General features: G+C 42.3%; 1 protein-coding gene across 2 annotated transcripts in view; it reads right to left on the bottom strand.

Annotated features, from left to right (window-relative positions):
* Positions 1-667: 667 nt before the first annotated feature.
* GEMIN5 (gem nuclear organelle associated protein 5) overlaps positions 668-11,669 on the bottom strand; it is a 41,015-nt gene continuing 30,013 nt past the window's right edge. For both annotated transcript variants that reach the window (XM_029942965.1, XM_029942966.1), the window contains exons 22-28: positions 9,093-9,212; positions 8,471-8,681; positions 6,510-6,758; positions 4,871-5,033; positions 3,607-4,111; positions 2,053-2,152; positions 668-1,476 (exon numbers count right to left, since the gene is read on the bottom strand). In XM_029942965.1, coding sequence (XP_029798825.1) covers positions 1,309-1,476; positions 2,053-2,152; positions 3,607-4,111; positions 4,871-5,033; positions 6,510-6,758; positions 8,471-8,681; positions 9,093-9,212 — 1,516 coding nt within the window. In that variant the 3' untranslated portion in view covers positions 668-1,308. The remainder of the gene's footprint in view (positions 1,477-2,052; positions 2,153-3,606; positions 4,112-4,870; positions 5,034-6,509; positions 6,759-8,470; positions 8,682-9,092; positions 9,213-11,669) is intronic.

Genomic DNA, 11,669 nt, shown 5'->3' with positions numbered 1-11,669 from the left:
GTAACTAAAGAACTTTGAGCATCTAAATTCTACAGTATTTGCTTTTTTGGATTTAGCATTTTTAAATTCTAAAGCTAGGTCTAATCCAAACAAAATCCCTGGTCAGTCAGATCTTTAATAACTGTGACTTAAACTTTCCTTCATAGAGTTCCTGTTAATGAATTTTATTCTTGCTGCCTACAACAATAGCAGCCATAGGAAACTGAAAAATAAACTGGACACTCAAGCAGAAGAGCTTTCACAATGAATCCCAAAATAAAACAGTTACGTTATTGGGAAACAGTGCTCCCTCCCAATCCTACCCCAGACTAACTGATTTTTATATCCCAGCAACTGGGCTACTACAGAAACATCTGTTCCTGACACTGTCCAACTATTTAAACTAACCAAAGAGAAGGAAAGACCTCAAGAGAATGCTCAATAATGTGGGGATTAAGGGTAGGAAGAACAAAGATTTATAATTAAATAGTATGTAGGATCCCATTATGCTCAAGTCCAATGATCCAAAAGCTACATATGCAAAATTACACATTTTTCTTCAAAGAGCATCTGTGGTTCTAATTCCCGAACGGTCTAAGATCGAAAAAAGATTAAGAACCACTGAAACAGCAATTTTTTCCTGAGCTACTGTGATCACCATTAATCATTTCTTATAAAACTGAAGGGATAAGACACATTTGTGTTTTAGTTATTTGTTCTAAAGCTTTAGTAAATGATGTGTTCAAGTAAGCAATTACACAAAACAATAAAACCAAATTTTTGATCTAAAGTTCAGATGGAGGGTAGAGTCAACACATGATGGGTAAGGGCCTATGTCACATTCAAAGTTGTCTTTGAAAAAACAGAAAGGGAGAACCCCAGTTAACAAAACCAGTAAAAAACAAAAAACCATAAAATATTATCAATTCTACCTCCAACAAAAATGGCACATTTACCATCAGGCAAAGTATTTATAAAGGTAGCTTGTGTTTAAGGATGTAACACTTTGTGTGGTTAAAAAGTTTCTCCTCTTTGGGTGAAACCTGCATAAGGCTTTAGAGATGACCAACAATCAATCACACTGCAGGTGTTCTGAATTCCTACAGCTGGCTTTTCATCATCTTCCTCCAGCAGGAAACCACAATGGAGTCCAAAGTCTGATTCTGCTATGTCTGAGGGTAGAGTCCATTCGAACTTGACCTTCATTTGTATTATCTGGATCACTGCAAAAACATCTAGGGACCAAAGAGAATGTCTGGCGAGGCGTAACGGCGGCGAGGGGTGTGGTATGTTTTGAATTTGGCAGTTTCCATAAAGGTCCTTGAGAATTCACGGGCAGAAGGTCTGGCAGTATCTTCTGTAAACTTTAGTGTTGCCGTACTTCTGAAGGAGCTCTTGGGCCCGTTGCTGCATGTCTGGCGTCACACTGCCAGGACACTGGGCCCCGACGTGAAGCAGGATGAGACAGCACTCCAGCACGTCTGGGAAGGGCCAGAGCTGGAAGGGGACACAAGGGTGAACATGGAAGCATTTGCAGAGGAGCCACACGGACCTGCGGAGAAGGCCCCAGCCACTCGGGACTCATGTAGTGACACTTCGCAGGTGCGGCTGAACCATTCCCTTGTAAGGCTCTTCCTCAGCTACTCTAGGGGTAGATGATACTCCAAACTGGGAGGGCTCAGACTGGGATAGCCTTCTCACATGACAGATCCTCTTCTAAAGCCCTGCTCAGTTCACTGAAAACATGGTTTCCCTTTAATACCTGGGCCTCATTCAAATACACCCATCCCTCTGTAAGCTATCAAATACATGGTACCAGTTTTAATTTTATTTTACCTCCCAGTTACAAAATGCATTCCATTTTTCCGAAGACAGGTATAAAGTTGCTTGTGTTGCCAATACTCCTATTCTAACAAAACAGTTTAGTGAACCCAAGACAACAGGCTCCTACATTTTTAAGCATATATACATATGTAGCGACTTTACAAGTGGAACAGAGAATTAGATGACCTTAAAGAATTTGGTACAGTCAATAATATAAAAAATGTTTTATTAAATGAACTACTATCTTACCTTAACACTCTCAGGAAATTTAGCTATTCTCTCATTTGCCTCCGTAAGCCTTTTGGTTAAATCAGGCAGAGAAAGTGGCTGATTTTTTTCTTCTTGACTACTAACAGTAAAAAAAAAAAAAAAGAAGGGTAAGTATATACCATGCCCCACCAAACTTTTAACTGTTATCCTGTAAATAAAAGTCATTTGTCATCTCTTTCATCTTTAATACAAAGGTCAAGAGGATGGAATTTAATGTGATATGATATGAAGTCTTCAAAATGAAGTACCACTCCTCACCATTTGCCAAATCCCCACTTCTTAGATACATAACTCTAATGAAAATTTAGGCCCTTCAGGGGATTCTCCGGGCAGCCAAGTGCGGAAAGCCTGGATCACTCTGGGGAATGGTCAGACAGCCCCGGCTCCTAGCATGTGTGTATGGATGCTCATTCTTCTCAAAGGGTCCTGTGATCCAAAGGTTAAGAGCTGCTGAGTTAGAAAAGTTTTTAGTGTTTTTCTTGTTACTAAAACCAAACCTAAAGCTGCTTAGAGTGTGATAGCTTACTGAAGAAATGACTCAAAACTGACTCAGGATTTCAATGAGACTATTTTTATTGCAATAAATATATAAGGGCTTCAAAATATCTTAGTTTTTTTTTTTTCAGTTAGTAATAATAGCTATTAGTTTACTGATGGTACTAGTAACTGTGTTTTATTTAGGCCCTGTATGGGGGAGAGAAATAATCTAGGTAAAAGGCACTCAGCATAATAACCAAGAATTGTTAATCACTTCAAATGCCCACAGCAGAAGACCTTGTAATAATGCAAATGAGCTCTAGTGATTGGTGATTGGCTCCTGTCATCCACCTGGCCCCGATGTTCAATGGAAGTGATTAGGATGTTACATTCTGATCATTTGAGATTTTCTCAATTCAGTGTGTTCTGTACAGTACCCTTTCTGGTATTTTCTGGGATAGGGTAGAACAACTGAAAAACTGTGGCTTTCATTAATGATGCAATAATGCAGCTCCCCATTGTACTTGGTTACTTTTGGGGGGGATATACATACTGCTCAAAGGTACGATTTTATTGTCATATTATTTTTTTACTCAGTTTTTAAAAGTTTTTTATTTTTATTTTAGAGAGAGAGTGCAAGCAGGAGAAGGGCAGAGAAAAAGAGAGAGAATTCCAAGCAGGCTCCACATTCAGGGCAGAGCCTGACATGGGGCTCAGTCCCACAATGGGATCATGACTGAGCTGAAATCCAGTCTAGACACTGAATGTACAGAGTACCAGGCACCCCTGTCCTATTAACAGTATTTGTGATCTCATTTACTTCCCCAAACAAGCAAGGTAGGAGTAGGTACTCCCAATTGCACATACAGGAACAAAAGCTCAGACACATTAAGAATCTTGCCTGAGCTCAGTTAGCAGAGCCAGACTGAACCCCATGTCAGACTCCAAAGCCTGTGCATTCTACACGATGGTGCCAGCTTGGCCTGATCAGGCTCATCACACGCTGATTTTATCTGAGAAGCTGGCAGGGTATTTCCACTTCCACCTAATACTTACCACTGGCTCTGAAGACTAGAGAGGGACCGTTCTGCTACCTGTTCAGGTCCATTCTTATCAGGACCATTCGCTGTGGATTTACAGACTTGACTCTTCTGGTGTTGGCGGATCATGTCTGCCAAGGTCTCTTGTACTTCAGCAACGGTTCTCTGTGAGTTTTGGAGGCTGGCGTGTTTTTCTGAAAAGAGCTCCTTACAAGTGATCAGCATTTGCTCGCTTTCTTCTGTGAGTCTCAAGTCTAATTCTGGAGGCCCGCTTGGCTCTGTCCGAGAGGCTTTAGTGTCTGTTTCCTGAGGGCTGGCACCGTCTGTCTGCTGGCTTTGCTCAGCAGAAGTTGTCTTTCTGTGAGCAGCTCTTACCCAGACACTGGATTCAGGGCAAGGCCTGGAGAGAGACCACCAGAATTCATACAGACGTCCGTAAATAAAAAAGGCCTCCAAACTTTTGAAAGCTGGTGTGATAGGGGACTGATGTTCACCCAGTTTGTCTCTTAGGTGGTCACAGCCTAGAAGAAGAGAAGGATTTAGGGTTGTGGTTTCTGTAACTGCTAGAAATCTGGCTCCCCCTCCCCTTACGTTTCCTATCACCCAAGAGGCAGAGCTCAAGAACAGGGACAGCAGTGATCCATGGGGCCACATGCCTTTCACTGAAAGCCAATCGGAGCTAAGCATTTCCTGACCTAGGACAGCATTCTTGTTGCTGCAGTCTGCGAGTCAATCAAAGCATTATAGAAAAAGTATTCCATCTTCCTATGAAAGCTCTGGGGATATAATCCCACTATTCTCTGAAAAATCAGTGATTTAGTTTAGTGACTAATTATGCAGTTCAAAGAATGTCTTCTGCTGTGCTTCTCCGTTTTTTTTTTTTTTAAGTCTATTTATTTATTTTAAGGAATCTCTACCCCAACACTGGGGCTCGAACTCACGACCCTGAGATCAAGCGCTGCATGCTCTTCCAACTGAGCCAGCCAGGCACCCCATGTGCTTCTCCATTCTTAACTAACTGCTGAGCACACTGCTATTTCTCTTAAAATTTGTAGAAGGCAGCAAGGTAGGTCAGGAGGTAGGCAGGGCCAGGTAACGGAAACCAGTTCAGCTGTTCTGGCTACCACTTAGGAGCTTGGGCAAGAGAATTCAAATGTGGTGCTGACACCACTGGCCAGTCTCTATCTTTCAATGATGTTTGTACTCCAGGTACTGCACCATTGGTAGTGTTTATACCACTCATTAGGAGGCCTGCCCCAGCAAAGGTGGGGGTCATTTACCCTCAGGAAGAAAGGCTGAGTACACTTCCTGCATGATGGTGAAGTTTCCAGAGTCGTAGCTCCGGACCACAGCATGAAGCAGGGCTTCCACAGCCGCGTCCCAGGAGGCTGCTTGCTGGCTCAGCACTGCCAACGTCAGGTCGTGGCAAATGTGAAGCAGAAGCTGGAGGGAAGAGCCAGAGTTTCAGTCAAACATTCTTGCACAGCAAGCAGTGGGATGACACAGAAATATTCCTACTGACTGCTCTTCGAAGAGAGGACACAGTGTGCGTTTAAGCAAGGTCTTCCGGTCTCCACCACCCAGTTTTGCTTCCCTGCCTGAGAAGCTTCCACATCTAGTTGTACAGCAACATACCTTGTCTGGTGTTAAAGTCTGTTCATGCTGAAAAAATGCTGTGACATTTGCATTTAATTAAAACAAAAAGTGAGTTTCGGAACTAACCAACCATCCTGGAGTACAATTAAGAAAATTTATCAATTCTAAGTGAGCAATTTGATGAATTTTGATAAATACATATATCTCTATAGATATACATGCGACAGTCACCACCACAATCAAGACAGGACATTTTCATCACTGCAGAGTACTCCCATGTGCCCCTTTGCAGGCATTCCTCTCTCCCCGCTTCTCCTCACCCCCTGCAACCATTCATCTGGTCTTTGCCACTATAAATTTAGTCTTTTCTAGATTTCAGAGAAATGGAACCAGAGTGTGTAGTCTGTGTCTTGGTTCTTTCACTTATCATAATGCTTTCAAGATTCACCAGTATTGTTTGTACATCATTAGCGTTTTCCTTTGTACCACTACACGTATACGTATAGTTTTCCACTGTCTGGATACGCTGGTTTGCACATCTATTCAGCAGCCGATGGACGTCTGGGTTGTTTCTAGCTTTTGGCTGCTGTTAATTAAGCTGTAGCGAACAGTTGTGTACAAGGCTGTGTGGACACCTGATTTCATTTCTTTTAGTGAAATATCTAGGCAGTGGGATTACTAGGTCACTGGACACGTCTCTGTTTAACTTTAAAGGAAACTGCCAAACTGTTTCCCAAGGGACTATACATTGTTTGAGGAAGCCTTGTTCCACAAAAATAAGACACTTCTCTCATTTTCAAAAGAAAAAGTAGGTAAACTGACATACGTTTATAGGATGGGCATAGCTCCTGTAATGAATCAACTTTATCTCTCTGCATCAATACGGATAGATTTTACAAACTGGTCACTGCAATAAGGCACAAAACAATTCCTATGAGTGACCTAGGGGCTGCCTAGGAAAGGGGAAGGAGACACCTGGGACTTCAACCTTATTGTATTTCTTTTACTAAAAACTAGAAGAATATGCAAAACAAAACCAAAAAAAACCTCAATGAAACAAAATGACAAATCATGTGAACTCTGTCAATTCTGGTTGATGGGCACTATATTTTTGTGCTTTTCTGTAGGTTTAGGCCTTTTTTTTTTTTTTAAAGAGACTACTGATCTAAGACTAACTTCAGAGCTAAAGGGCCTTAATTAGTCTGAAGGGATCTTTCCAGGTTGCCTTAGTCTTTTCTGAAATGCAAACTGGCATTCAGCTTGTTTCCTTATTGTACAAGACATGGGTTAAGGAAGGCTTACTGCAGAGTGCACACAGCGTACCTGTTTGGAGGGAGTGTTATTTGTAGCAGATGGGTACTTGATACTTTGCAGCTGCTCCAGCGCTGCCTGGTACTGCTCGGGGGTCTCCAGGCGGAAGGTACTCTTCCAAACTGCAGTCACCCTCTCCACGAAGGGCCCTTCAGTGCCTGCAGCCCACACATTGTAGGAAGAACTTTTGCCCTCCGACAGCTGCCTTTCCTCCAGATGCTTGGACAGTAGCTCAAGAAGGCAAAACACCAGTCTCTGCCCCTGGAACCCAACACAGGGATAGGAGTTGTTAGGCAGTGAGAGTGCTGATTATCTCAAGAGCCCTTCTCAGTTTCTGTGTGTTCCCTATTGCATCTGCAGCAACCAAACCCTTGAGGGGGCTGCCTCTGGCCAACGTGAGTCATGAGTGAGGGTGGGGGAAAAGACGTGACCTAAGAGGTGTTTTTCCAGAGGCCTTTGCAGGAATCCTGGAGGTATCCTGGAGCCCAAGCACATATTTCTACAACATGGAATCCCACTGCAGCCCTGTCCACTGCAGTGTAGGTCACACACAGGCCAGCCACCTAGGGCTTATGACCCAGTTTGAGAAAAGATAGCCCGGGCTCATCCAGTTCTTGACCCCCCCCCCCCCCCCTCCCGCCACCGTAAAGTTTAGATTAAGGGATGCAGAAGCACAGTGCAATGGGCACAAGGTGCTAGAGCAGGTAAGCTGTGCAGATATGAGAGCTGTGGCAGGTGTTGGCTGCCACGTCCCAGCAGGTTGAAGAGGAGTCAGCAAATACCTTTCTTTTTGCTAGACCTTCAGTTGCCATGAGATTCGTGTGTACCCTTATAACAGTATTTTCTCAGTTAAACTTGGCAAAATATAGCCAAAACAGCCTGACAATTATCAGAACAGCATTCTGCATAAATGTAAAGGGTTTCTTGCTTTGATAAGGCTGCTGTTTAAAAGAAAAAAGAAATGCTAAGTAACCATTCTGGAAAGTTTTTTGTTTTTTTGCTATGGATAAATTAAAATCTCTCTAGATTTGGTCATTTTATAAATAATATACCAAATGACACTGTTTTTGAGGGCATACTACTCTTGCGAGAAAGGAGCTTTCCTAGAAGGCTACTGTTTTCCTTGGGCTTTGAATATTTAGGTAAGAACTGTCTTAGGTCCAGTTACTCTACTAGGGAGAGGTGGGCTTACAAAGTTCATGTTCATATCTGAGCAGCAGAGCTGTCTAAAATGTTTATGAGTTTTAGAAAGTGCAATTGCTGATGCTTCTAGAGTAATCTGTTTTGATGTGTCAGATAAAACAGTGGTGAGTTACTCATTTTTAACCAGAAAGGGATAAATAGACATGTAACAAAGTGTTGATTTCATCACACTTTTTCCCTTTTAATGTTTTATTTATTTTTTGAGAGAGAGAGTGACAGCGTGAGCAGGGGAAAGTTAGAGAGAGAAGGAAACACAGAATTTGAAGACGGGCTCCAGGTTCTGAGCTAGCTGTCAGCAGAGAGCCTGATGTGGGGCTTGAGCCCATGAACCGTGAGATCATGACCTGAGCCAAAGTGGGACGCTTAACTGACTGTGCCACCCAGGCACCCCTTTATCACACTTCTTTATGGCCTATACCTAAAGAGGGATGCTAGGGAGGAGCCCATGATTTCTGCTGGAAATCCTCCTCTCCCTTTCCCTCTTCAGAGAAGACCTGATGACACCAATAAAGCTCCTCTTGTATGTTGTGCATACGCTGATAAGGAAGGAGAATTAATGTGAATGACTACATTATCCTTTACTCTGAATATGGCAACGGACAAGACATGGTACTTCATGGGACAGTTCAGCCAGGGCTTACTGGACACTTCTAAGGGTACCTGCCAGACGGGTACAGCTTGTGCAGCTGGGTTGTTCACTTGGAATTCGACTAGAAAAGGACTTGTGGCCCTTCCCTCTTAAATACCAGGACATGCAATAACAGACTGACCTTTAGACTTTCATGTAGCTTCAGTGCTTCCTGGGCTCCCACCCAGTTCTGGACCAGAAGCAGCTCTTGGGCACATCTGAGAGCCAGGGAAGAGGACAACTCATTCTCTCCCACAACTGAAGCCAGTTCTGCAGCTGTTCTAAGTGATGCTGCGTCTCCCTTCTTGGATAAAACTTTGGCTGCATCGTAAGCAGAAGCAGCCCCTAAATAGCTGTCATACAAACAAAAACCCAGAAGTGTCATGAACGGATGGATCAATCTCTTATTCCCTCTTCCATCTCAACACAGAGAACCAGTGACAGCATCGCACAGGGTAAGCACATAAGTTTGCTGAACTGAACCCAAACAGAGTTTTCACTCTTTCTCAGTTTCCTTATTTGATGATAAAGACATCACTAGAGAAAGGTGGGATTTCTGAGTCTGCTACTGAGGGTTCTCCAGTAGCCATGGTGATTTATATAAATGTCAAGGAGGATGGAGCTTACGAAGCTGGGTCTAATACACACATGCCTTTTTACTGCCTAGTCACTTTACCTCCCCCTCTAAACTTACTACTCTCGTCCCGCTCCTCTGCGTCACAGCTCTGTGATGTTTGGGTACATGCTGGTTCCCTCCAGCTTACCATTTGGCGGCTACAGCATAATGGCCATCTTTTTCCAGGATGGATCCCCAGGTGAGGTATAGGTCCTTCAGGATCGGGTCTTCTGGGCGCAGTCGGGCCTTGGCAACTGCAATAGCTTCCCTAGAGGCAAGAGCAGATAAGAAGCCAATTTGAAAAGGCTGGAAGATAAAACAAATTGTCCCTCTTGTGTTGTTTATACTGTTCTGACTTCCTATGATGTGGGAAGTTAAAACTACATGCTGAGCTCAATTCTTCACCTGGGTCAGCAGTTCTTAATGTATGGTCCGTGGATTCTTAGGGATCCCCAAGCCTGTCACTTCACAGAAGACGACCAACAGTATTTTTGCCAAGGACAAATTTTGAGCTTTCAAGTGAAAATAAGAATTTTAGAATATCTGTGCCTGCCACTGTGGGCTAGATAGCTTCCCAAATGCTAAAGACTTTTCTGAAGAGGCTGATGGTGATATTAAAGTATGTGACTGGTTTTGGGTATATTATAATGAAATGTGTTAACATTTGGAGTTTCTGTATAATTCGGTGAGCTATTATTTTCCAAGTGACATACAACTTCTGAGTTATAGCCAACATAAAGTTGTAGCTAGAAGAAAAGTATTTTAGATTAAGGTGATCTACACAGAGTAAGGTTTAAGAAGTAATTTGAGACATCAACTTACCAGACTTACCCTCCCGCCACAAAACTAGATAAAATATGTATGAAACAACTGTTTTCAGACATTGGACCCGGGCAGCTAAGGACTGTCATCCTGGAGAGAAGGGAACCAATGATGTGAGCCCAATCAGGGCCCTCTTAACAGCCATTTTCCTTCAGGAAACCCCAGCAGAGCCCACCAGTCTTACTGAGTGGAGGAGAGACAAAACAATTGGAATTTGAGACGCAGGATGATAGGAAGGAAAAAGCTATCAGGGGAAAGACCTATAGAACTCTGTTTGGGGATCCCATGACTCTTTGGCTCTACACAAAGCCATGCATAATGTAGGAAATTCCTTAGGGCTGGATAAAGAACATGGAATTGTAAGCTGAGTAATTCCTGGAGTTCACTCAGGGCATGGGAGACTTCTGTGTTTTGACCAGCCAGACATTTGAGTTCTGATTTGTTGATACACAAGGCATTCAGTAAAGACACCAAGAGGAAAAACTAATTCTGGAGTACAGACTTCTCTAGGGGTGCCTGGGTCTCAGTCGGTTAGGCGTCCGACTCTTGATTTTGGCTTGCGTCTTGATTTCATGATTTGTGAGTTCAAGCCCCACATCGGGCTCCATGCTGACAGTGCAGAGCCTGCCTGGGATTCTCTCTCCCCCGCCCCTCCTGTGCACTCTCTCTCTCTCTCAAAATAAATAAATAAACTTAAAAAAAAAAAAGGTTTCTCTAAACCCATTCTAAGAAAGCTAAAAAACAAGCCATGAAAAGATCAAGCTGATCTATAAGCAACTTTAGTGCTCACTAAACAGAGTTTACACTCTCTACAGGAAGACAAACCAAAACAGTAAAAAGACAAAGTCTCACCAAACCCATTATATCAAATGGCTGAAAATCAGTGTCTAAGAAAGTCCCCAAAACAGTATAAAAAAAAAAAATTCCTGTATAACAAAGATGGGAATAAATGCAGTCAAGTCAAGAACAATGTAAGAGAAAACAGATCATCTTTGAAGCCTCGAAAGACAAAAACTACCAATGTAGAAAGGGTCGTTTAAGACGAAGGCAAAATTAAAGACTTTTATAGACAAACAAAAGATGATGGAATTGGTCACCAGAAGAATCACACTATAAAAAAATGAAATTCTTGCTCAGGTGAAGGAGGAATTGATTGCTTTTGGAAGCTTGGACCTATATAAGAGAATGAAGAATGCTAGAAACAAGTATGTGGGCAAATATTTTAAAAGTGTTTTAAAATTAATTAAAAAACAATTTAAAAAGATGACGGGTTATAGGAAAAATTCTAAGTGTAATGTGGGGCTACATGTCAAATATATGACAAGTCGCAGAAAGGACAGGGAGGAAGGAAAGAAATCTGTTTTATATAAGATGTAGGACAATATTATTTGAAAATAAAACCATGTTGGGCTCGGTGCTGATGGTATGGAGCCTGCTTGGGATTCTCTCTCTCTCTCCCTCTCTCTCTGTCCCTCCCCTGATCACTCACTCTCTCAAAATAAATAAACTTAAAAATTAAAAAAAAGTCACACACCCTAAAGCAGCCATAAAACAAACAGAGAGGAGTATAGCTAATAAGCCAGGATTGGAGATAAAAAAATATGCAAGTAATCCGAAAGGAAGCAAGAAAAGACAAAATGGATAAAAAAAGTGTATGCCATTTACAAGAAGTACTTTACTCCTTTTGTTTGTCACTGCTTACGAATGTACTGTCATGAAAGTGTAATAACTTGGAGAGGAAGGATTCATACCAATCTCAGGGGAGTGGTTAGTTCTAGAGAAGGGATGAGGACAGAATTGGAGAAAGGCAATTCAGTCAAATCTGGAAAGTTATCTGCAAAGTTATACTTAAACACAAAAACCACTGGGGACATGGGGAGCTATTGACAAGATCCTGTCTATT

The sequence above is a fragment of the Suricata suricatta genome, chromosome 6 (genome assembly GCF_006229205.1).
Source record: "Suricata suricatta isolate VVHF042 chromosome 6, meerkat_22Aug2017_6uvM2_HiC, whole genome shotgun sequence".
In the NCBI taxonomy this organism is placed as follows: domain Eukaryota; kingdom Metazoa; phylum Chordata; class Mammalia; order Carnivora; family Herpestidae; genus Suricata; species Suricata suricatta.
The sequence above is the reverse complement of the archived record's forward strand: the minus strand, read 5'-3'. Positions and strand labels throughout refer to the sequence as shown.